At 44.4% G+C, this 27,255-nt stretch overlaps 1 protein-coding gene across 1 annotated transcript; it reads left to right on the plus strand.

Annotated features, from left to right (window-relative positions):
• The first annotated feature begins 6,007 nt into the window (after positions 1–6,007).
• Positions 6,008–26,108, plus strand: LOC309376707 (galanin receptor type 1-like). Its single transcript, XM_081923312.1, has 3 exons — positions 6,008–7,140; positions 16,456–16,521; positions 23,310–26,108. The coding sequence occupies exons 1-3, from the start codon at positions 6,451–6,453 to the stop codon at positions 23,625–23,627; spliced, it is 1,074 nt and encodes a 357-aa protein (XP_081779438.1). The 5' UTR covers positions 6,008–6,450; the 3' UTR covers positions 23,628–26,108.
• The last annotated feature ends 1,147 nt before the right edge of the window (positions 26,109–27,255 follow it).

A 27,255-nucleotide genomic window follows, 5' to 3' on the forward strand; every position in this document is an offset into this window, starting at 1 on the left:
AGGGAACAAAGTTATTGCCCTCCTCTCCTCCTCTCCTGAGTTGGAGCAAAGCTAGCAGTGTAGCTTTGCACACACTTCTAAGAACACCAGGAGAGTGCCCGGAAAGGTGGCTCATCCTGCATTGAGTTCCAGCTAACTCAGTCTAAGGAAGCAGGCCAGAATTAGCAGCCATAAAAGCCCAGACGAGCCCCAGCTGGCTCCTCTGGTCACCTGATCCCACTGCAGTACATACTTTTACAATCTAGAGCAATGGCACTGCAGTGTGGCCAGTGGCGTAGCGTGGGTTGTCAGCACCCGGGGCAAGGCAAGTAATTTGCGCCCCTAACCCGTGGATTTTAGCACTCGAGTCTCTTCCACTAGATTAGCGCCCCCCCTGCACCCCCACGCTACGCCACTGAGTATGGCAGGGACCAGGCCATCACTTCCCTCTGTTTGCAGTCTGCCACTGCCTCGCCCACAAGACTTGATGCTACTTGGATTTTCTGTCGCAGCCACCATTCTACTGCTCCAGCCTCTTACAGTGACCCCTGCTGGAACAGGCTACAAGGGCTATCTAGGAAAATGTTTTCAGCAGTCTCTACCACAGGCATAGACAAACTCGGCCCTCCAGCTGTTTTGGGACTACAACTCCCATCGTCCCTAGCTAACAGGACCAGTGGCTAGGGATGATGGGCGTTGTACTTCCAAAGCATCTGGAGGGCCGAGTTTGCCTATGCCTGCTCTACCAGTTACTTTCCTGAGGGAAACTCGCAGGAGAATTTTGCACCAGCAGTCAAGTAATTTATTCTGGGCAATCCGATTATGTAAAGTTTATTACTGCTGTTTGAGATCAACTTAGCAACAGACACACTCAAGAAAAGTATTTTACTTCTGCTGGAGCAAATTTTCAATTTCTAAGGTGATTGGTGTAAATACCTTAACCATGCACCAAATACATTTTATTCACAGCGCAAATACTCCCAGAAGCACAGCTATTGCAACCTGATGCAATTCGCGCGCGCACGTGTAGCTGTATTTTTTCCTGCAATGTTTAAAAGCTGGAGCTAGGTGGCAGCACTTTCTCTGTTTTCCCTACAGTAACGGTAGGGAAGTAGCAAAGAATCCCCACCACCACCCTGTTTTAAAAGTAAAGGTTCCTGAAATTATGGAGCACTATCACAATTAGATAATTTTAGATTCTGGATTTATTAGGCTCGTGAATGGCATTGAATAGTGCTTCACTTACTTAGGGAAGGGCTATAGCTTTGCATGTTAACTGTCTATGGCATTTCCAAGTTCTGAATGCTTGCTGTCTGAAGGCTGGAGAGCTGCTGCCAGTTAGGTGAGCTACAAGACCAATGGCCTTATCTGAGTCAGTGTAAGTTCCAGAACATGTGTTGAGTTATAGCGCATTGATATACTCTGCCTGCAGAAGGTCTCATGTTCACCCTCCAGTATCTGCAGTATGTTGCCCAGCATGGCTACACTGGAGTAGATGATACAGCTGTGCGAATTGGAGCTGATGGACACTGTAGTCCCAAACACCAGGTCTGAGGAAAGCTGTGTAGCATGACTTAGTATAAGAACATTCCTGAGGAAGCCTGGGCAGTTGTGGAGGGTGATGCCTCTAACCTCCTTACCAGCCCCTGGTCTGCTCTTCCCAAAAGGGTTATTACCGATTCATGGCCAAACAATTCTCAGTATTTGCCTTTATAGCTTGCCAAAGCTGCTTTGCAGCTGCTAAAAAATGTAATTTCCTCTCTGCATTGGATCACCTCCATGCCTCAGTGACTATATTTGTTGTTGTCAACAATGTGCCGTCACAAGAGTACTTGGAAAGTGGCCGGCTTAGCTCTCAATGGTCCTCATTCATCCTATGGGACAAAGCATGTGAGTTGCAATCCAGGACACAGTTGCGAGGGGGGCAAACCTGCCACAAGTGGCAAGCATGAAGCCCACTGCAGCTCCCCCGCCCCAGTCTTGGCCGCAAATCCCCAAGGGTGCATCTCTTCACTTTCTCCCAGAGAACATTATTGACTCGTAAAATGCATGCTATGTCATTCTGCTGTAATCACAGCACTCTGGGAAGCTTCAATTTAAAAACTATTAACAGAATAGATCGTAAAACATTTACAAATGCAATATAATGAGAGGCAGTTATAGCCGATAAAAACAGTTCTAAAAAAACCACCCCAACAACTAAGGGGAATCATGTTACTGAAAAAACAAAAAACCTTCAGTCTGGTAGGTCAAAAGTGGGCCAGAGTAAGGCATCAAAAAACCAAGTAGATTAGGAAAACCTGTGAGGTATGGACTTTGATTGTTCTACTTGCACAAAAAGGTATTGGCCAAGATAGATAGATGGATGATACCCAGAGAGGCAGGCAGGCAGGCAGGCAGCTATACTGTACCAGTCATCTAGTCCAGCCTCGCTTGCACAATCGTCAGTGCAGGATGCAACACTGGCAGCCCTGACAGGTGCCCATCCAGTTTCTGCTTAATTCTCTCCCAGAGAAGAAGAGCTGACCAGCCTACTAAGGTAGACTGCTCTACTGTTAAAACAGTTGATCCAGTTAGGATGCTTCTCCTAATACTTAGCCAAGATCTTCCCTGCAATTTCATCTGTTGGTCTGTGTTTTGCTTCTGTGTGGCAGCCCTTCAGATATTTGATTACCACTCATGCCTCCCCTTGACCTTTGCTTCTCTGAGCTGGCTCTTTCAAATAATTTGTTATAGGACTTGGTTTCCAGACCCCTAAGATAGTTGGGAATGAGATTGGGAGAGAGGTATTAACAGCTATTTCCACCTCAATCCATAGCATGGATTGCTCTAATGCAAATTGTCTAGCTAATGTTCTATCCCAGTTCTTGCTGTTCGTGGGTTCTGTTCCCAGAGGAGTCCACTTAACCATTTTCCCACCTCTGTAGGTGAATATACTGAGTACCTTTTCCACTGTAGCGTTATGACATGCTTTGCCTGATTTTAAAGTGCTTTTGAGAAAGTCTGATGAAAGGGAGGTCTGCAGAGTGCATAATCAAGCCCAGACGGCAAAACAGAAGCATTTCAGAAATTCATGACTCCCCGATGCTCAGATAAACAGCATCAAAATGAGCCAAAGCAATGTTAAGTAATCTTGGCTCTGGCCAATTTACACGACTGTCTTGACATTCTCACATGCAGGGGAGGTACATAAAATGAAAAACAATTGGATTGGGCCAGCATCCAATTTCCCACAGGGGGACAACCTGTGAAGCCCACAAGCAAGACGTGCACAGCCGTTGTCCTTTCTCATTGTGGTTGCCCAGCAACTGCTTTGAGAGACTCAAACTCAACCTGTAACAAAATATTGCACTATGGAGTGTTTCGGTTCAGCCAGCCATGCCCCCCTCTAAGACACTCCATTCCCTCTCTCCTGTCGGGTCATCCTCTCAAACAGCCAGACAACATTCCACAATCACTTAATTAGCTGAGACTGCACTGGGCTCTGCACTTCTGCAGAACTTGGAGTTTTCCTTCGGCTGCTGATATGTCCTGTGCATGGATGGTACTGTTTTGGCTACATAAGCCGTGACACTCTGCTCCGAACACTGAAAACAAAGAGGGAAGGACACAGCCTCTGAATGCTGTGGTTGCATATGGCTCTTGTGGAAAGCATTCATGGAGAGACCTAGCCTTCTTCAGAAGTTTGTCTGGTTTCCTGTTTCGAAGCCGTCTAAGTCAGCATACCATAAATGCAAGCTGTGTTCTGTGGGGAAAGTACTTTTTTATGGGGGGTAGGCAATTGTTTTGCCAAATAAGTGTTCCCAGTCAGAACTGCATAGAAAAATGTGTATATTAGGAGTGAACTGCCATAAGATGCTGAAGAATTTTCCTGAGGACTTTTTGTTATCAGTGCAAGCTTATGTAGAAATGTGGAGAAGTGAATTGTAAAAGTGGGAAAATGTGAAACTAATAGAAACTGAAATTGATAGATTCAGCTTTCCCTACCTTAGTCACTCTTGGCTTTTTCCAGTCAGATCAGCCATCCACCTTATTTGACATTTACATATTGCTTCACTGACAGCTCCCTTATTATCTCCACTTTTCAACACCTAATGAAGCAATCTCCTTTGCTTCTTTAGGCAGGACATAATGATAGAAAAGCTGAAAGAGCAGCAAAATGTGTCAGAGTCCGGAATGCTTTCTTCAGAGAGCAGTACATTTTAAGACTCTATTCTTGCTCCTGATGAAAGCAGAAAATTGCAGCCTCTGTGTAACTTAAGGCTGCAATTCTATACCAGCTTAACAAGGAGGAAGCCTCACTGAATTTACTTCTTCTGAGTACACTTGTGGCCATCTATAGGCTGTCAGTATTTTGCCAGAGAGATTCAGGTGCATCCCAGAACTTTAGGTTTATGCAATTAAAGTGGATTTGGGTGTTCTAGTGCAACTCCCTGCAATGCAGGAATCTGCAGGATATATACTTGAATTGTAATAATAATAATAATAATAATAATAATAATAATAATAATAATAGCCTCTTGTTTGCCTGAATGACTCTCCCTTATTGAAGGTCTTTAAAGAGAAATTGGATGGCCATCTGTTGGGGGACATATGCTTTGAAATACTGTTGTAAGCTTCAGGAGCACACAGAACTATTGGGCAGAACAGCAGCCTGAGTGGCCAGAACCCACTGGAAGGGAGTGAGGTTTTTGTCTTGTAAGACATTATTTAGCTGGAAAGGGATTGATAGATGTATTAAATTATAACATTACCGGCCATTACAGAGTGGAGTGGAATGGGAATGGCTAAATAATAATGTATTTGAATTAATGTTAATGAGTTACCTTGCTCTCTCCCCTTGGCTGTGAAACCTCCTTCTCTCTTCCTTACTGAAGAGTTCTGTGTAGCAGGAAAGCTTACATACTCATTAACAAAAGTTAGTCAAATAAAAAGTATATTTTGACCTTAAAAAAACCACACTGCTGTAAATCTGTCCTGATTTTATAGTTTTATCTTATTGTAAACTGCTTTAAGGGCTTTTCTTTTCTCTTTTTTTTACAATCAAATGGTGTATAAATGTTATGAAATAAAATTATTTACTTGTGATTCCTGTTTTGCAGGGGGTTGGACTAGATGACCCTTTGGAGCCCGACCAACTCTACAATTTTATGTTTCTATGAGCCTCATTGGGTGTGCAGCAGGTCCAGGGAAGGGCATGACCTAGGGAGAAGGTGTGGTTTAGACCTGAGGGGCCAAGCAAGTAGGATACCAGAAGGTTGTCTATTGGAGAAGATGGCCCTCAGATTTCAGAAGATTCCCTGCTCTGGCTTTCTTCAGGTCCCTGGGTAGCCTGCATTTCTTGTATAGAATATTGACACACACAAAGAAACACACCTCCTTTGTGTACATGTTCTTTAACACTGCACAGAAAGTTGAGTGAGCCAGCAGAAGGACTGAAATACAGTATCTGTCAATTCTGATTTCTCTCAGTTTCTCACTTTTCTAAGAATACGTTTAGTTCTCCACCATTCCACATCAGTTTGCATGAAATAATTTTAAAAGTCCTCATGAAAATTCACCAGCATTTTAGTGCAAATTTCTCCCAATATACACATTTTCCAATGCAAATTTGCCACATAATGCACACATTTGCAAAGCAATTTCCCTAAGATGATTCACATTTGCATGCTGATATATGCATTTTTATGCACACTTAGCCCTAGTATATGCATTTTTAGATACATGGCTAGAGCACTGCATTGCAACGTTCAGAGAAATGCAAATTTCAAGGAACAGCTGTTTTTAGGTTTGCGTATGGCTCTGGAAAATGCAGAAAGCTACACCTTTAAATTGAATTTCTGCCCCACCCCTCGAACATGTTTTTAACTTGCACTGTAGAATTTGGGAAACTGGGGGAAAGGCAATACTTTTGATTACCCTGGTAGAAACACCCACTATACCAGCACTTCATCTGCTTAGCTGTCAGCCCTCTCCCCTCCCTCTGAGTACAAAGCAAAGGGAGGAGGAGGAGCTGGAAAGGGCTCAGTCTGCCACTCTCAGCCTAGGCTCACAACACTTCAGCCGCAGATCTTTGGAAGAGGCTTAAGGCAACAGCCTCTCAAGCGCAGAGGTTTCTTTAGCTCTTTCTCTCTCGCACGCTGTCTCCTCCTGCTGCTGACCTTTGGCTTCCAGTGACAAGCAAAGACTAAACCCAGAAGATTCTCATCCAGCTGCCTGTCTAGCCGCACACCCTTTCGTGGGGCATCACTGACGTTGACCACCACCACACTGGAGAAGGTATCTGAAGAGAGAGCATTCGGGATCCAACAGGTCTCCATCCTGGAGGAGAAGCCTTTGCCCCAGGGTCCAAGAACTCCCAAACCTCCAGACAAAACACACAGACACCCTCTTTTTCCTGGAGGGTCCAAGGAAAGGTAGTTCTATCCCTTAAAAGGGTGTGGGGGGCATCCCATCAAGTGACCTGGCTCCATGGAAGAAGCTGTGAGCAATGCTACCGTTTGCAGCCATGACTTTGGGTTCGAACAGGCCAACGCCTCCCTTTCCTGGCCAAGCGTATCTGGAAGTGGCCCGGAGACGGTGATTGTGCCTGTGTTGTTTGGGGTGATCTTCCTCCTGGGCATGGTGGGGAATATGCTGGTCCTGGTGGTGCTTGGCCATCTCCGGCCAGGTGGGCGCCCATCACGCAGTGCCACCAACATCTTCATCCTCAACCTGAGCATTGCAGACTGCTCTTTCCTCGTCTTCTGCGTCCCCTTCCAGGCCACCATCTACTCCCTGCCCGAGTGGGTCTTCGGTGCCTTCTTCTGCAAGTGGGTCCACTACCTGGTCATGACCACCATGCTGGTCAGCATCTTCACCTTGGTGGCCATGTCGGTGGACAGGTACATCGCCGTGGTGCACGCCAAGCGCTCGCTCTGCATCCGCAGCAAGCGCAACGCCACCCTGGGCGTGGGGGTCATCTGGCTCCTGTCTCTGCTCATCGCCATCCCGGTGGCTCAGCACCAGGCCCTCATGAGAGGCCACCGGCAGGCACCCAACAGCTCCTTCTGCTGGGAGCATTGGGCAGACAACCCTGCGGCCAAGCAGGTCTACAAGGTTACCATTCTGGTGGTGGGTTACCTGCTGCCTCTGGTGCTCATCACCTGCTGCTATGCCAAGGTGGGTGTCGGGGCAAGAGGGGATGGAGATGGGTGGTTGGCAACAGGTTTCGGAATGCTGCCACATTCGTCTTCTCTGTGGCTTAGTTTAAACCACAGCTACTTGGTCCCAGAACTTCTTTTGACAGCCTGCGTAAGATTATTAGGTCTAAGACCACGTAAACTGCGCCACTGGCAATCCCAGCATGTTTGAAGTTGAATGTTGCTAGACCTCTTGAAAATCTGAGATTAAGATGGCGGGGGATTTTCTCCATTCTTGCACTTTTTCTCATGGTCATCTTCATACTTTCTCTCCATCAGCTATGTGCAGGTCTCTCCTCCCTTAGATATCTGGCAGAACACCTCACTGCTTTCTTTCCAGAAATGTTCTTCTTCCTGCTCTTCTTCTTTTCTGCTTTGTTCTCTCTTGTAGACTGCCTTGGCTCCCGTTCTTTTCTACATTCATTTTTCCTTCAGCCAAGTACAGGCGCTAAGATTTCCCTTTTTCTTCTCCCTTTCCAAGTCCCCTAGGACAGTGATGAGCATCAAAGGGATTGTGTTCACGGGTGGACACTTTCTGGGGTTCTTGCAGCAAATGCTAAGTTACGGATGGTGGTCTAAGGAGAAAGGTGGTTCTTACTGCACATGTGGACCACCCATGGCTGCATCTCTATGTTCATTCTGCCCATGTCCTGTGCACAGCCCTCCCCATAGAGATTTGGCCATGCTCAGGAACCGGGACCTACACAATAACTCTAATATTGGTAGAGCACCCTTAACTGGTGCTACTCCTGGGCTACACCAGTCTAGCTACTGGTGCTCTTCTAGTGGATCTCTATGGCTGATGAAGCCTTGGATTGCTGGGGGTGGGGGAACAGAGCTGCAGTTAGGGGTGTGAATTGTTGTCCATTTCCCTCTGATGTGCATCTATCAAAAGAAGGTCTTTCTCCCTTTTCATGCTCTCTCATTTCCCCATTCATTCAGTGGGATTTCTCTCTGAGTGGACATGTTGAGGATTGGTGCTGTAAGGCTGCATGTGCCATGTGCATTACTTAGACAGAGGTTATTCCCTAAGTCGGGGGACCAAATGTCCAAAGGGTTACCTGAGAGTAAACCCCACTGATCTCCAAGGGACTTACTTTTAAGTAGACATAGGATTCAGGCAAATAGTTTGCCCCACCCTGTAGCTCTCCAGAGGGGATTTATTTTTCTTACTCATTTTCTTATTTTTCTTACTCATATTCCTATTCTTCCACGATTATTATGACTAGTTTAATTGCATGCTAGACAATTGTCTCATGATGCACGTTGCCTGTACAGCCAATTTGAAAAGGAAACGGGGCAGTATTATTAGCATTATCTACATAAACACCTGCCATTGGAAAAAACAAAAGATCGGATTGTGGCTTGTTATGCGTGTTTACTCCCGGATTTGGCATTGCAGTAGTTGTTGTTGTTGTTGTTGTATGTTTACTCAAAAGTAACTCCCGACTTTGGATGTGATTTGGACAACACAACATCCCTGAAATCCTATGAACAACAGAACAAACGGACCTGCCTCATTGCTTTGAGGAGCTAAAGAGACCCTTGAGATCCTCGGGGTGAAATGCAGAAAGGTAGTCTTAGTAGGACAGGATCCTGCAGAAGTAAGTGCCATTGAATTTAAAGGGGGTTACTCCTATGTAAGTCAGTTTAGGACAGCAGCCTTAGTCCAGTTGGTTTACTCAATGTTTAAGTCCCAATCTCAGGATGCTTTGGACAGCAAAACATGCCTGCAATGTAGCAAATCCTAATCAAATAACTCCTTCTCAGAGCAGGCTGACTAAAATGACTGAACCTAAGTTAGTATGCCTATTAACTTGAATGACCTACTACGTTCAGTAGAACTAGACTGAATACCACCCCAGGCCTACTCATTAGGAAGTCCTAATGGGGCTTATACTCAAGTAGGTACGTTTAGCAACAGATATGCAGAGTTTTGAGATTGTTGTCGTTGTTAAAAATTTATATAATGCCCTATACCCGGGGGTCTCAGGACGATTCACAGAATAAAATCAAGATATAAAACCACAAAATACATAATAAAAACAAAAAATGTGCCCCCCAAAGCACATTTTAAAAGGGCATAGGATGCCAGCAATTGTACTTGAATGAAGTTAATCCAGTCCCGAGGACTAGCAAATTTGTGAATAGAGGCAATTTCTGCACTCATTTCAGAATTCCCTGCGTGGGTTTGGTTTCTTTTGAATAAAGGTCAGCGGAAACTGTGGTGTCTTTAAGATATATGGTTTTTTTTAACCCATATATACAACCAGAGTACAGGACAGAGGTACTCATGGCATTAATACTCCACAGTTCTTCCTTCCCCATTCAGTTTCCAGGAAAACCTCAAACTCATCTTTGGATCCCACACAGAGCAAGACTTACCTTTTGTCACTACAGCTCCTAGCATTAGCCAAAAGTCACATACAAAATTCTGCCTACTGTTCTTGCACCTCACAAGAGGATGCCACTTCCAACATTATTTATTTTATTTTAGCATATTTATTACCCAACCTTCACCAAAGATAACAGAATGAGTTACAAAACAATAAAACACAACAGGCAGTAAACTATTAAAACAACTGCCCACCAATAAAATCATACGCAGAAAATAAACCATCATTTCACCTTCCCAAGACCTGGGCAAAAGAATATACACCTTTCCCATTTCCTTTTCCTTTTCCTATGAAATAGCTGGGTCCAGGTGTACCTCAAGGGGCAGGGAGTTCCAATGTCTGGGAGCCACCTTTAACAATGATTGCAGGAGAGGAGAGCCTGTGTTGTTTTATGATGAGATAAATGTTGTTTGTTTGTGACTGTTTGTAATGGAAGGTCTGTGTATTTAAAGCATTTTTAAGAGAGAGTGTGTGAGAAACACTTAAAGTGTATTTATCTCTTCCCATAACCCCTGTGCCACATATTCTCTCCAAGGCTCCTCATTTACCACCCTTAGACCATTTAGGATGTGTGAATATGTCAATTTCTTTTAATTTCTCTCCCTCCCCCCAATCTTAAGTACAGTTCTTCACATTACCACATCAGTTTGTAGTGTTGTGGGTTTTTTTTTTTTTTAAAAAAAGGCTTTGTGAACCAGTTACAAACATTTTAATTGAGTCATCATATGAGTTTTCATTCCATTTGCATATGAGTAAGATAGTAGTTCTGAAGCAAGAAGTGTTCTTCTTTTATTTTTAGGTGATGTACAAGTGTGTCATCAGAAGACTGTATTTTATGGTACATGATGTTTTGATTACCTTGTACAAAGTGTGTGTGTAAGTGTGTGTGTGTACCTATCTTGCAGGATAATTTAGGGACACCATTTCAGCTGATTCAAAGTTTCTGAATTGATTAAACTTTGCAGTCCTACTTTTTAATTTGTTTTCTTTCTGAGCAAAATTCAGACAGAGGTCCTTTGCAGAATATCATTTTCTTCTGCAGGTAATAGCTGGATCAGTGAAATTGCTCGCATCAAATTCTATCAAGCAAGTGGATTACATTGGCACATAGTGTGTCTGGGCAAAGAAAGCCTTTCCAAGGAGAGGAATAGCTATGACCATCCTTGTGTAATTTTTTTGGGACAAGACCTGGTTACACAAATCGCTACATAGTTTATAAATAAGTTTTGGAAAGACCACAGGGAATATAATATGTACGAAGGTAAAATATATTTATTGATCTGCCCACTTTTGTCTCTGGCCCTGGCCCTCTCTGACAATGCCCAGAAGCAAAAGCAGCCCTTGCATTCCCTTCTGGGCCACTATGCTCTCCGAGACAGGTGTGGCTGGAGACATGTATATTAAGGGCAGAGGAAGGAGGAAGCCTTTTGGGTGAGAGAGACAGGAATGGAGTGAGAATAGCTCCCTTTCCACAAGAGTACATCCCAAAACCTATCTCACCTCCTTTCCTCCTTTCTTTTCTTCCCCTCCAGCTAAGATCTTGGGAACTTCCTCCTTTGGGGCACTAGGGACTCAGGGTGTGCCACTATCACAAAATACAGAAGGTCAGGTCTAATGGACTTGATCCCCAACAAAATGTCCTTTTCATGACAGGTATTGAGTCAGATTTGTCTCCCACGAAAGCTGGGACTATCTTGAATAATCCACCCAGCCCGGGTGATGCTAACGCAGCAAACTAATTGAACTGAAGACAATAAGAGTTGGCTTTCTTTCCCCTTTAATGCACACCTGTGCAGATCTTGTGAAGCATTTGGGTTGAGTCAAATCCAGAATGTACCCACATGCATACTTGGCTTTATGAATCCCCCCCCATTCCTGAACCACGGCAGGTCCTATTCTACATACTTGCTCAGTCATGAGACTAGTTCAACACCTGCCTGCCTTTTCTCAGATGGTTGTGTGTCCTGCTTTACAGAAGACAGTCCTCTGTTTGAAGTCTTCCTCTATTTCATGGGTGGGCAAACTAAGGCCCAGGGGCCAGATCCAGCCCAATCGCCTTCTAAATCTGGCGTGCAGACAGTCCAGGAATCAGCGTGTTTTTACATGAGTAGAATGTGTCCTTTTATTTAAAATGCATCTCTGTGTTATTTGTGGGGCATAGGCATTTGTTCATCCCCCCCCAAAAAAATATAGTCCAGCCCCCCACAAGGTCTGAGGGACAGTGGACCAGTCCCCTGCTGAAAAGGTTTGCTTACCCCTGTTCTATTTCAAGGGTAGGAAGCCTGTTCATTGAATGCAACCCATAGAAACCTAGGAAGCTGCCTTATACCGAGTCAGACCATTGGTTCACCTTGCTCAGTACTGCCTTCCTTTCAGTTAGGAGCAGTGACCCATCTGCTGGGAAGCTGGAACAGCAGCTATGCTCCCCCTGGTGAGTCATTTCCACTTTCCTGAGTGGCTCCACCTCCTCACTGCAACAGGTCCAAGGGGAGGGTGACTTGTCGTTGTGTGGACTCTCCGCAGATACCCAGTTATGCTGACTCTTGGTGTTGGGCCAGGTGCAAAGATGAGCAAAATGATAAGCAGCAACATTCAGCAAAGTGAAGAGCAGGAGCGGAAAAACTGTGACAAAGAGTTAGACTGGTGTAGTTGTTAGATCAGGACTTTGGAGACCCATGTTCAAATCCCCATTCAGTTAGGAAGCTTTGGACAAGTCACTGGGAGTGGCCTAAGCTACCTCCCAGGTTGTTATGAGGGTAATACAGCAAACTAATGTGCAGGAGCATATTGTTCCACTGTGAACCCACCTCAGGTGCCAACACTGCAGGGAAGATGTGGATCAATCGAAGGAAAGGCGATCAGTCTTGCTTTGGGACAGGCAGGTGGCTGGAGCCAATGCATGCATGTTTCCTTCCAAGCAAAAAATTCTGTAGTGTGGCTGCTTGGGAGTAGTTTGATTGCCTTCTGCCTCATTGCTTTGTGTGAGTATGCCAGCAAGAGGTATACATGATGGATTTTCTTTTAATTAATTGGCTTAAGTACGTAAAGTCTCCTAGCATTAATGGTTAAGCACATTCATTGCTTGGTTACAGTGCTTGCTGTAACTGCGTTTTCAAAAGGTTAATCTAAATTTTGTTGGTGCACTGCATGAATTCCCCCCCCCTCTTAATGTCATTCTTTAAAATAATAAAAATAAAATCTCCAGTGAGTCTAACGTACCTTATCTTGATCCTGGAATGGAGTTAAATAAAAGCAAAACCTTTATGCAGAAATTATTTACCTGAAAGTAAATAAAAGACATTTGTTTACAAGCAGCTATTTAAAAAGAAAAAGTCTTTGTCGAGGGGAAGGGCCATAGCTCAGGGGACGGCATCTGCTTGGTTTGCATGAAGAAGGTCTCAGGTTCAGTCCCTGATATTTCCAGGTAAGGCAGGGAATGTCCTCTGCCTGAAACTCCAGAGATCTACTGCCAGTCCGTGCAGACAAAGGTGAGGGAACTTTTTCAGCCTAAGGGCCACATTTCCTTCTGGGCAACCTTCTGAGGGCCACATGCCAAAGGTGGGCAGGGCCAGAAACAAAAGTGGGCAGAGCAATGAATGCAAATGCTACCTTTGCACAGTAGCTTAGTTTCTGCATGTTCCCCTCTTTATCTATTTATTATTTACAGAAACATTTATATACCACTATATCACATAAATATATCATCCTCTATCCAGAGAAGCTAAAGGTCTCATCAGAGTTCAAGGACACATTCCAGCCAGGCAAGGACCCCCAAGGTGCAAAGCAGAGTCAGCGAAGAGGGCAGCCTGAGAAGGTGAGGGGTGCAGGTAGGGGGTATCCTCAGGAGGGTTTGGAGGACCAGACAGAGAGGCTTGATAGGCCACATTTGGCCCTTGGGAATGAGATTCCCCATCCCTGGTATAGACAATACTGAGCTAGATGGACCAGTGGTGTGACTCACTGACAGACACCTTCCTGTGTAATGATCTACTAAGCCTTGCGTAGGTAAAAGGCAGGCTGGGATCTACTGCTAGATCTTTTTGAAACCTGCAGTAAGTAGATCACAAGAATGAATCCCTGGGCTGAGCATAATGCTCAGAAGTATCTTTGTCCTTCTTCAGCTGTGAGTGTACGTCTGCTGCACTGAGCCAGTGTGAAGGGGAAGTCCATGTGGTGCCCTCTAGATGCATGTTGCTGGACTTTGATTCCAGCTCTCATCATCCTGACCAATGGTCCTGCTGGCTGGGATTGATAGAAGGCAGAGTCCAACAACATCTGGAGGGCGCCATATTGGTTATCTCTGCACTTGGTTCCAGTTGGTGGCTGTCAGAGATCCTGTACAAAAGCTAAGTAGATGACACAAGCTGGGTGCCCGCCCACCACTGTACTTAGCAACACACACCTGCTGAGACTGGCTGTGCCTCTTAGAGATCATAGATGAGAAGCAAGAGGTCTCTAATATAAAGATATAAATAGAAGCCAGTACACAACATTATTTGAATATCCAAGGAGACAGAACCATTCCTGTTTTTACAAGACATGCTTTACCCATCTGCATATCCACTTTGTTCCATTTATATACCTGCACCTGACATGTAAGAACCCAAGAAGCTGGATCAGACCAGAGACTTAACTGGTCCAGCATCCTCTTCCCCACAGGGGCTTTGCCTGATATCTGGACAAAGCCTGCAAGGAGAACATCGGGGCAATGGGCTTATCCTCTTGTTGTTCCTTGGCAACTGGCAAATCAGGGCCAGACTGGAATCTCATGTTAATTACATGAATGCAATTAAGTCATGTGGATTTTGTTATGTAAACAGCTGCTCCGGGGGAGCCTGAACAACCTCAGCACCACTGAGAAGGCAATGTGAATACTTTCTCTCCTTGCTATGGTCAGGCAATGATCAGTCACCTTTCCAAAGCATTTTTGTGCATTCCACATTAGCGTCAGTGGAAGATTCAACTGAAATCCAGAGAGCAGCTTCAGAAAGGCTGCTGTTTTCATAACAATAAAAGTGTGTGTTATTTGCATTCACCCAATGAGCATTATGCCTAGTCTCATCCACAAAGGAATATTGCTTCCAAACGTGAAGCTAGCATATAGCCATCCCAGCTAGTAGCCATGGATAGAGAAGGGGGAGAAATTCAATCCAGAACACATTCAAAGCAGAATCTGTCAAATAAACAGTCACCCTTGAATGGAGTTGAATGGCTGAGTCCAATTGTTGAGTTGAATGGTGCCACCGAAATATGTCAGTCACAATTTTAGTCTATCACACTCCCCTAGTAAACTCAACTCAAAAGACCACTTTTCCCCATTGCTAATAACAAGGTCAGATCTCACTTTAGTTATCTATGCACTTGTCACTCCCAGATTGGTCTACTACCATGGCCACCTGTTAAAATTGGCTCATGGGGTGTGGGAGGGTGCTGGGGGATGTAATAATCTGACCCACCAACCAGATCCAATTGCCCACCCCTGGGATTGCATCAATGTCGTGAGAAACGCAAATAGCAGAGAGCTTCTGAAATGAACCCCAAAGCAGAAAACAATGTGTCTTAAGATGCTGAAAACATGGGTTTTGTTTTCCAAACAGCCCAACGTATTTCAGCCAATTATTGTTTAAAAGTGTCTTCAGGGGCTATAGCAACAGAGGCAATACATCATGTGAATCATTTCTACTCAACATTTAAAAACAAACTAAATTGATTATGTACAAATTGCATATAAGCCTAGATAAACGAATCAATGTGGGAGAGGGACAGATCTGATTCTGGCAGGGGCCATGGCTGGGAGCAAACGGTTGAACCCTGTGCTTCCTGCACACTCCATAGTCTGGCCCTTCCACAGTGCCACCGGTTTGGTTCTGAAAACCAGCTATGCAGCGGCCAACCATGTGACCAAGGCCACACTGAGTTTGACCCTCACTTTCTGACCCTCATCCTTCTGTAGCAAAAGCAGCTTCATTCATGCTAAAGAGGGAGATACCAGCAATCTTATGGAGACCTCGAGCTTCATAGAAGTACAAAATATATTTTTGGCTGGCAATGGGAGGGAGACTAAGGTAGGAAGGACGGCGGGCACAGGTGACTGCTGGGAAACGTTGGGTTGCATGTGTAAAAATGGAGGTGGGATGGAATGGTGTGCTCTGGGAAAGGGCATTGTTAGGTGGATGGCAGGCCCAATTTGGTTCAAGACCCAATTTGGCAATTCTGATCGGGTCCCAATTTGGACTGGATCTTTCCATGCCTGATCCAACCTGAGCCCTGAACCAAATCATAGCCATGAGGAGCCTTTTATAGGGCTATTTCATATGGTTGGACAGGGAGGAGGGCAGGGGAAGGAGATGGTGCTGGCAGAGAGTCTCTGCTTGCATGATCTCCTTCCCCCTCCCCTCCCTTGACCACATGTTTAATATCTTCCCCCCACCCTCCACAAAACACACTTTTGACAGCTCTGGGTTACTCCAGGTGGACCAATCCCTTTCCAAGACTGGCTTTCAGTGTGGCTACCCCTGTTTTGTTTTTTGTCCTTATGGAAACAATTGAAAACATTTTTGTTTCACCAAACTTCTCCAGCTAGGTGAAAAGGGCTCTGCCTTATGCGTTGTTTTCAACCTATCTTTAGCTGGTTTTTCGGTACTGTTTTCAAAACTATTTTTTAGGTGTTTCGTGGTATAAGTAAATTAATACCACCACATTCTGGTCAGGCAAAGTCGCCTGAGGAGAGCACAGGGTTGGTGCGAGGTGACCTGGTGAGAGTCCCAGGAACTGACAAGAAACAGCCAGAAGGCTGCACTTGCCCCCCACCCTGACCTAGGGTACCCCACACCCCTGATGCAGCAGAATAAGAAACATCTATTGTGCAATAAAGCAAGTTTCTTCCTTTCTTTCCTTAGGTTATACGCCATCTTCAAAAGAAGGTGAAGAATATTTCCAAGAAGTCAGAGAGATCCAAAAGAAAGGTAAATTAAAAGAAAACAACATCCAATTACCAGGGAACATTAGCAAGCAAAATATTGCCTGCCCCAGCGCTAAAGTATAACTGATCACAGAGCCCCGTAAAATTATTCTATCATGCTCCATCAGAAGCATATACTTTTGCAGTGCTGTCAGCCAGATCACTATTTAGATGCGTGACTATGGCTTGTGGTTTTGGTCTGTTTCCTTCCCAATTATGTATGTGATTGATTCTGATTCTGATGTGATTAATAAATTGTAGCAGACGCTTGTCTCTTCATCCAGGTGACCTTTGGAAGCTGTACAAATGTAAAACTCCAGAGACATTTATCTTGTTCTGTCGAAATGACGTCTAAAGTTGGAATACATTTAAGTTCACAAGCAGGGGAGCAGACCTCCCACCCACCTCAAATGAGTGGCCTGAAGAGGCAGGGAAAGGTGCAGAGCAGGGGTGGGCACCTGTCACAAGATTTGGTTTGGATCCTAATTCAGCATGTCGGAAAACACCTTGCTTTGGTCTGAAGTATTTTGGAGACTGCCTAATTTGGCTTGGGGTCCGAATCTTAGAATTCTAGAGCTGGAAGGGACCACGAGGACCATCTAGTCCAACCTGCTGCAATGCAGGAGTATTTTGCCCAACAAGGGACTCACAACCCTGGGATTAAGAGTCTCATGCTCTACCAACTGAGCTACCCAGCAGAAACCACTTTGGACAAAATGAAGCTTCATTCACTATGATGGGAAATTAAAAAATGGCTATTGTCTTGTCATTTGCAGGAATAGTAGTATCTGTTCTCCAGAGTAGATAAAAACCTGCCAAATTATGGGCAAAATATATCCTTGTGGTTTGGTGATGAGTTATCTTTTAAGTTTGATGATCTTTTTTATTTCTTTAGACTATATCTGTACTACAATATAGATACTGATATCAATTCCTTGTCTTTCTGACACCATTTCCCATGCAACACCTCTCAGCCTCCTAGCTCTCACTTGACTCCACCCATCCACCCTGGGTCTCACTCAGGGCTCAAACAAATTCACAGATCAATGCCCAAAACTCATACAGTGGTACCTCGGGTTAAGAACTTAATTCATTCCAGATGTCCGTTCTTAACCTGAAACTGTTCTTAACCTGAGGTACCACTTTAGCTAATGGGGCCTCCCACCGCCACACCATTTCTGTTCTCATCCTGAAGCAAAGTTCTTAACCCGAGGTACTATTTCTGGATTAGCGGAGTCTGTAACCTGAAGTGTCTGTAACCCAAGGTACCACTGTAATAAGAAAAGTTCCTGCAAGATGCTGGCACCACGTATATCTCTAGACTTACTTTTATGGGCAGGTGTCAAGGATGACAGAGCTTGCTGAGGCTGCTTCCAGCTGTGTCCCACACACCTAGTTCCAGGCTACAGCAGATTTGCTTTGATTGGAATTTCCTAGGGGGTCTAAAGGATGGCAAATAGGACACCCCACCACACACAGTTCTTTCTCTAGCCTTTGCACACTTCTCTTCTTCTAGCATGGAAGGAAACATGCGTATTTTTTTAAAACTTGTTGAATTCTTCCGGTGCTGTAGACCTTTCTGAAGGGATGAAAAACTTCAGAATAATGAGATTAAGGAGGAGGAAGCTAACAGGTGGCACTACCCCCTGGGTTTAATAAAACAGTGGGAAGCAGGTTGTGGGCAGGCCATGGGTGTAGCCAGGATTTTTGTTGGGGGGACAGGACTTTGTTGATGGGGCAGAACTGACATGATTGATCAATTAGTTAAGTATTTCTATTGTTTTACTTGATCTGAGGGGGGCAGCTGCCCCCCCTGACTACACCCATGGGGCAGAGAGCATGGCAGGGCAATGCCCCATTCACCCTCGTAGGCAGGCCTCCACTGAATACAACAGAAGGATGGAGCTGTCTTGTACTTTGCCACATACATAGAACTTACACATCATTCTCCATTCGTCGCAGACGCTGTGTTCTTTCAATGCCTGGCTTTAAACATTCAAACAGCTTTCAAGGAGGAAAAATGAGGGGATTAACTTGTGTATCAAGGGGGAGAGAATAAATCCTGGAAGTGAGCCATATTGCCTGTGCTGCTCTTGTTTTCAGGATCATAACTCAGACCGTATAGTCCCATATAGCGTCCTCTTTCAAGCCAGAATAGTCAGTGACTCTTCTCTCCTTTGGCAGAGGAACTGTGCAGGACCCAATTTTGGGAAACCCTGACATTAGACCAGGGTTTCCCAAAATTGGGTCTCCCACTGGTTTTGAACTACAACACCCATCATCCCTAGCTATCAGGACCAGTGGTCAGGAATGATGGGAACAGTAGTCCAAAAACAGCTGGCGACCCAAATTTGGGGAACTCTGCATTAGTTCACAAGAATAACCTACTGGATCAGGCCATTTAGGTCAGCATCATGTTCTCACAGTGGCCGAACCCTTTGCTTATGGGAAGCCAACAAACAGAACACAAGCATAATAACAATTCCCAGCAACTGATGTTCAAAGACATACTGCCCCCAACAGTGGAGGGAGAACATAACATAGCCATTGTGGTCGCTATCAGCTAATGGTGGGCACTGACATTGGTGCTGTGGTCTTGGGGCAACAATAGATAGCTATATTCCTCCATTTTAAATTTCCCAAAATGCTCCTGGAGAAATGCCCTTGGTGCCTTAGAGGTCAAATTACCGTATTTTTCACTCTATAAGACGCACCAGGCCATAAGACGCACCTAGTTTTTGGAGGAGGAAAACAAGAAAAAAATAATTCTGAATCTCAGAAGCCAGAACAACAAGAGGGATTGCTGCGCAGTGAAAGCAGTGATCCCTCTTGCTGTTCTGGCTTCTGGGATAGCTGTGCAGCCTGCATTCGCTCCATAAGACGCACACACATTTCCCCTTACTTTTTAGGAAGGAAAAAGTGAGTCTTATAGAGCAAAAAATACAGTAATACAAGGACTTTGAACCTGGCTTGGTAGCAAATGGGCAGCCAATGCTGATGCTTTAACAATGATGTCCCATGTTGTTAGCCATGTTGAGCTCCCATCAGTAGTCCGGCCACTGCATTCTGCTCCCGCTGGAGCTTCCAAACCAGGCCCTAGGGCAGCCCCACATACAGCATATTACAGTAATCCAGCCTTGAGGTTACCAACACATGGACTACAATGTGCACATGTACATAATGCATATATTGCTGGCAATAACAGACACAAAGGTATTATATTAGGGGAAATTGCTTTCAAAAATGTGTATGTTAGGAGAAATGCACACTAAAATGCTGATACATTTTTGTGAGGACTTTTAAAAAATTGCAACCTATGCTGAAATGAAAATGAGAAACTTGGAGAAATGGAAACTGCCAGATTCATCCATCCTTGTGAGTCACAAGTTTTCCCAGAGTATCCCCATTGCCATCTGCAAAATGTTGAGGGGAGGTTGGATGGCAGCTTTTGCCAGAGGGCAGCTATTTAGCATCTGCTTCCCATCTGCAACAAATGGGAACAACAAACTTTCTTGCAGCGCTCTTAGAGGGGTGACTCAAAATGATGAATGTAAACTGTGATCACATTCCCATGAGCAGCATATGATTCTTATACTTTGGCCTGGCTGGTGGCACTTTTAAACAAGAGTGGTTGGTTTTTGCAATGCAGTTCTTCCTCTGCAGCTCTTACATTTTTGGGCTACAAGACTGGCAGAAGTTGAATTAATTGGTTTGGATTGAATCTAAAAATCATTTCCCCATTTGGAGCATCTTCTGCTGAGATATTCTTCCTTGCTCTACCTTCCTCTGTCCATTAGCTCTCTAGTGATATTACATTCCATAATATGATTACAGACCTTGCCACCTATTATTCTGATATAGATGAGGTGGGGAGGGGGGAAGGAGAGAGAGAGAGAGAGAGCGCGCACATTCAGCACAGATATTTGAGTTTTGGTCTCAGTTTTGTGGCAGATTGCTCCATAACATTTTGTAAGTATGTTTACACTCCTCTTTGTAGAGAATGAGCACCTCCTCTTCAATTGCCGACCCTGCCCAATAGCAAAGGGTGCCTGTGCCTTCTCCTATTCTCTCTCTCTCTCTCTCTCTCTCTCTCTCTCTCTCTCTCTCTCTCTCTCTCTCTCTCTCTCTCTCTCTCTCTCTCTTTCTCTGCTTGCTGCCACCTATGCATGTGTGGACAGGGATGGGTGAATCAGTCAATTTCAGTGTCTCTCCGTTTCTCCTGTTTCTCCTTTTTCTTCTTTTTTTGCAATTCATTTCTATCGGTTTCTCCTTTTTCCAGTCTTAAGTTCAGTTCTCCCCATTTCCACATGGGAGAGATCGCTGCTTTATTCAGGTCTTACTAGCAGGCTTCCCATAGGCAATTGGTTGCCTCTTACTGTGAGAGCAGATGTTGGACTCAATGGGTCTTTGCCAAATCCAGTACAGCTTTTCCTGGGCTCTTATGAGCAGCTGCAGGTTCTCTAACAGAGAGTGCCCTTTCTTCACGTGTGCTTCACCTTCCCTGCCTCCACTCCACAAGCTGCTTTGTAATTATTTTCCAGAATTACCAAAATGTGCTGTCGAACATCTACGCAGCTCCAAATGGCTGTGTTCTCTGAGCCAAACACAGGTAACCAAAGCAACATGATTAGGACGCATTTCCAACAGCACTTTAACCCATGTGAGGTTTGCACTTTTGCAGTGATGTTTGAATGATGACTCAAATTGAGATTACACTCAGGCAGCCGACAGAAGCCAGTGCTAAAAGGGCAATGCAGACTATACCAGGATGTTGAGCAGGGCTGTCAAAACTCCATAGGGGTCAGTGGATGAAATTTCACACCCAGCTAATGTCCATAGGAACATGCCTAAGGTTTTTTGTTTTTAACCACAAAGTCCTTCCCACCTTGATTTACCACCGTCATCCCTCCCAGGGACTACACCTCAATCCCCTGTAATTGACACATCCTGTAAATTCCAAATCAGGGTCTGCTAATGGTGGAGTGGAAGTGCAGGCCATCATCACCGTCACACAAAAAAACATACACACCCAGGGCCACAAACCCCTAAAGGAAGCATGAAATAATAGCCAATCTGTTAGGATCAGAGTGATGGCAATTCTTTGACTGATTACCTGCAAGTGAGATTCACTGAACTCAGTGAGGCATTATTTATGACGGCATTGACTAAGAACATAAGTGCATCAGGCATCTTTTTTTTCCTGACTTCTCCAGGCAGGGCTTGGAGACCCCCATCTGCAATCCAGGAGAGTTGCTTCCAGTCAGTGCAGGCAGTACTGAGCCAGATGGATCAGTCGGTCTGTGTTGGTATATATATGGCAACTTCCTGTGTTTCCAACCCAGCATCCCGTTCTCACAGTGACCAACCAGGGAGCTTGTAAGAAGGACCTGTGCACAACAGCCCTTTCCCCACGAGTGAATCCCAGTAACAGGCGTTCAGAGGCATAATGCCTATTGCCTCTGACCGTGGCTGGTAGCCGCTGATAGCCTTTATAAAATAAAAACAGCCCTGCAAAATCAGACCAAAGGCCCATCTAGTTCAGCATTCCACACGCAGGCAGGACGTGACTACAGCTGGAGACATCTGGTGCTTTCTTAGGTTTATAGATAGACAGGCTGAGCAGGTAGGAAAACAAGCGTGCAGGCTGTATGAATCCCAAAGCAGCAGCATTCCAGCACTCCAATAATTCCCTTGCCAGCCAGAAACTTCTTGGCAGTCATCTCCCGCCAGCCTAATTCAATCACATGTTTACAGCTATGTTTTGCTAATGGGAAATAAAGTTTTAGAGCCAAGCCCTGGATGCTTATCTTCTGCCCATGCATGAGCCCCCGCAGGTATATGTACAAAGGGAATGACTTGCCTGTGGTGGTGTCACAGCTCTGTGCCTGCAGTGCTGTGTTCTTAGACCTCTGGCTATTAGCAAACACTATTTCCCTCCACCCCACACTGAATCCAAAGGGAAAACAAAGACACTTCTTTCTTTTGGGCACGAAGCTAATTGGGAAAGAAGCTAATTAATGGGTTGTTAGACTGTTCAAAACAGCTAAGAGGATTAGCCCCCCCCACTGACCAAGTGCAGCAGTTAATTGCAGCTATTTTCCATTTAATGTGTTCCAGATGGTGATAAGGCTATCCAGACTGATGATTATTCTAGCATCTTCTGACCATTTCTCAGTACCGCCTCTTTATAACGTTCTCTTTTGTAATTGGTTATAAGTGGAGCTTGTCTTTGTTTTGTACAAATGGTTTGTTAAATGTCGCTTGCAAATTTACTGTGTGATATTTCTGTTATTGTCTCTCTGTGTTATAAGTAGGACGGGGAGAGGGGAACAGAATTTTGAGAGGCAGGCTCTAGAAATAAAAAAATATGATAAAAGTGTAAAAAAACTATCCCACCTACACTGCTGTGCAACTGCGCACAAATTAAACGTGTGGAAGCAACATTAACATTTTGCACCTGTCTTCCCCACCTCAATTCCTTCCAGATGTTTTGGACTACAGCTCCTATCATCCTCAACCACCGGCCATGCTGGCTGAGGTCGACGGTAGTTGCAGCCAAAAGCATCTGGAGGGCACTAGCCTGGGGAAGGCTGATTTGCATCCCCCAAAGTCAGCCGAATCTGTTTTAGTTGGTAGCAATAATTTATAATAGCCAGACCACATTCTGTGTTGTTGTTGATGTTGTTGTTGTTAGAATCACACACCCTTCACTCTAAGGTCCCAGGGCAGGCTATACAACTATCAAAACACACTATTAAAATTTCAAAACCTTTGTTTGCTTTTGTTTTCTAGACAGCTCAAACAGTGCTGCTGGTGGTTGCTGTCTTTCTAATCTCCTGGCTCCCACACCACATCATCACTATGTGGGCTGAGTTTGGGAAGTTCCCCCTGAACGATATCTCCTTCACCTTTCGCATCATCGCACACTGCTTAGCCTATGGGAACTCTTGCATCAACCCCATCATCTACGCTTTCCTGTCGGAGAATTTCCGCACAGCCTGCCGGCAAGTCTTCACATGCAAGGGCCTCCTTCAGCCGCCCCCTGCGGAGAAGATGGTGAGGATCCGCATGGAGAACTTCTCCACTTCTCACTCAACAACCAACGTGTGACATGGGGCAGGGAGGAAGTGCTATCAGCAAAGGAAGAAACAAGAGAAATGCAGCAGTGTCCAGAAATTCCTTGCACAGGCACAGATTCATCTCAAAAGGGATGGGGGGAAAGGGGTGGGGGAAGCAGACCCATTCTGGATGTTCCCTCTGTGACATTAATGGTACTCACAGGAGCTGTCCATTCCTCATCACCACCTTCGCTCATAATTGTGGCTTCAGAGCGACAGCTTTCTGAGATGTTTTCAACGTTTTATGGAGGGGTGGCACCTAAAGCTGCTACAGGCTGAGATTTAACTGTGGTTTACAGCTGAAAGTAAGGGAGCCACTTAAACCCTGCCCCAAAAGAGGATGCTGATGTGCATATGTATAGGAACAAATTTTGAATCGCTGTAAATTCAACAGAAGTACAATGTGCGGAAGACACTGGCCAAGTGACTGGTGGGCCTGCGCAGTCCAGATGCTCACTCTTGACAGGTAACTTCAAACCCTCCCAGTCTATCTATACCCTTCTTAGGGTTCTTTATTTTTAAACTGGACTTGGACTGCAAAACCCTTCAAAGTAAGGGTTATTCTTTGTGGAGCAGGACACATATCTGCTTTCACTATGTATGAAGTGTAGTACAGTAATGTCTTATGGAAAGATATGTCCATGTGTGAAGTACCGGTAAGTCTATTTAGCAGTGACGGATAATAAAGGTAAGAGGATGGTGAAGGAAGACACATTGGAAGGCAATTGTTGCTACGGATCCATAGTGCCAAAGCTCACTTTTATCTCCACCACCTCATTTGTGAAAGGCTTCCTTGATTATATCATGGTGAGATCTTGCATTGCACATACCAAGACATTTTGAATTTTTGGCCCAAGATAATTTTACCCTTTTGATACAGAATGTACATTGGCATAGTCACTCTGTTTTGCATAATTTATTTAAAAAACTGATCTGTATTATTTATTCTGGTTTGGGTATTAATAGGAAGGAGCTAGTTAGGGCACTGATGCCTCCCTCTCAACCACTGAAAATTATTTCAGCTACTTTTCTGGGTTCTGATGTTTCAGCATGCCCTGCCTGAATACTGTTTATATCTTCATAGCCATAAGGACTAGAAACTTGTTTCTCCATCTCCAGTTAAACAAACAAACAAACACTTTGATTTGCAGGAAGCAGAAATCTGCTTCTAATACATTTTGCTTCCAATGCCATCCTCTGTGCTTATTCCATATCCTGCAGAAAAGGTTGCCCAGGCATAGCCCAGATGGCCCAATTCATATGTCTAAGTGGCACATTTATCATTTGAAACACAATGTGCACAGCTTCATTTGTGAAAAGTTTTGATGTGACACCAGCTCCCTGCACAGTTCTGACAACATGAACAAGTCTATCACAAACCTCTGATTTTGTGATGGTGTTGCTCAAATCCAAGGACTATGTTCAGAGCCCCCTGGAGGGTAAGAATTAAATAGATCAATCTCTACAACCAGAAAGAGAGTTTGATCTGATTCCACCTTGCCATGAAGACCTGTGTCCACATAGCTGTGTCTCCAAAAAGTAACCATGCTGTGCGTAATATTCCTGCCCGATCACTGAGGTCTTTGAGAGATTTTCTAGTGGTACTCCCATGGTTCAGATGCATGGCTTGTAGTCACCAGGAGCCATGCATTCAGTACTGTAGACCCAGTTTCCTGGAACTTCCTTTCAGGTGAGGTCAAGCAGGCCTGCTAAACTTCCGGCACCTACTGAAGACTTTTTTTAGTTCAGCAGGAATTATGATTTTACAGTCTTAATTGATTTCTGACATTATTGTGCTCGTTTACTTGAAAGGATAGAACGATAGAATTTGAAGGGACCCCATGGATCATCTAGCCCAACCCCCTGCAATGCAGGAATATGCATCCATACAGGGATCAAACCCATCACCTTGGTGTTATCAGCACCATGCTCTAATCAACTGAGCTAACCAGCTTCTACACAGCTTAGAGACTACAGTAATCATGATAATTGGCAGATGCAGGTGCACACCAGATCCGGCTAAGATCCGGTAGGGCATGGGAGAGACAAGAGGGGGAAAGGCAACAAGAATAATCAGAAAATAGGAGAATGGCAGAAGCAACGCATCATGAATGTTAAGAAAATGTCATTAGACACATGTATGCTTTGTGCTGAGCTTCACTATGGTTTCCATAAGGCACCAATCTCTCTTTCTGTTCAGAGGCACTGCCTGCAAACTGTGTGATCGAGTATGTATATATTTTTATTTCATTCTGCGAACCGCCCTGAGACCTGCGGGTATAGGGCAGTATATTAAATAAATGAATAAATAAATAAATGTTCATGTAAAAAACCCACACCTGTTACTGTGCATTATCTGAATGCATCAGACTAACCACCAGGCTGTGTGTTTTTTCCTACACTGTGTTGCTGTCGTAAAAATGAGAAACACCATTGTGATCAGTCTGCAGTGGAAATGTCCTTTGCTTCACTCTGCTGTGCAAAATTGGAAAACACTGTATTAAAACATTGTGTGACTCCATGTTCAACAAGTCTCAGTGCTTTTTTATTATTAAGAAAAATAGCCCTAATCAACTAGCTATCAATCCTACATGGTGCTGCTTCAGGGACAGGCATAGAATAATAGAATTGTAGAGTTGGAAGGTCATACTTGGAAAGGTAATGAATGAGGAGGCAAGTCCAAAGTCCTAGAATTATTATAGAAAGTGGTCCTCAGATGTTCCAAAGGTGGCCATTCATAACTGGCCAGTAAAGAAACCCAGCACAATAATGAAAACAAAATTTGAACTACAAGCCGAAATTCAAGCCATTGTAAAAGCTTCCATGGATTTAGGAAACTCTAATTGTGATAAGAGAGGTAGCATCGAACTAGCCTTTCTGGATCCTGGTGTATGGGATAAATTTTGGTCTCTAATTCATATGTTTACTGAATTTATTCAAATTGAAAGGTTGTCTAAATATCCACACCAACCTTTCTTTGTACTTAATTCAAAAAGAAAATTGCAATTTGTAAAAGGCAATTTGAGTAGAAGGGGCAGGAAGTTGTTGAGCCATAAGACTCCTGCCTTTTGTCAACTATCCTAATAATATCCAGATAGGTTCCAAGACAAAAGAAGAAGGGAAGATTCATTATATTGGCCCAATTGCAGGTACAGTACTGGAAGAAATATGCCCAGGTTAGAGGCCCCAAACTCCTACCCTGCTAGCAATATATTTTCCATAAATCAAAGGAATTATCCATTAACAAATGCTCAAGATAAGCTCAGGCCTATGAGTAATTATAGAAAAGCATATTGTGATACCTTCAGCTCTCCTTTAAGATACCGTAACTGACTAGAAAACATCCAGAAAGGTATTAACATTCTTTCCTGGGACCTGGCTGGGATAATAGGAAGACAGATAAAGTTCTTTTTAGTACAGGTATCAAGCATTCGGAATAGCAGCTGAAGTGGGTTATGCTAGGTCTAGGACAACAAGAGTTGCATAGTCATTTGAAGGTCACATCCTATTGGTGCTGGTACAACCACTGCGGCTCTTGCACCAGCAAAACTGGTGGCCTTGCAATAAGTATGTATATTGCACCCACATGCAGATGTCAGGCTGGATTTAATCTGTTAGCT

Source organism: Podarcis melisellensis, assembly GCF_964234715.1.
Source record: "Podarcis melisellensis genome assembly, chromosome: 8".
Lineage (NCBI taxonomy): Eukaryota > Metazoa > Chordata > Lepidosauria > Squamata > Lacertidae > Podarcis > Podarcis melisellensis.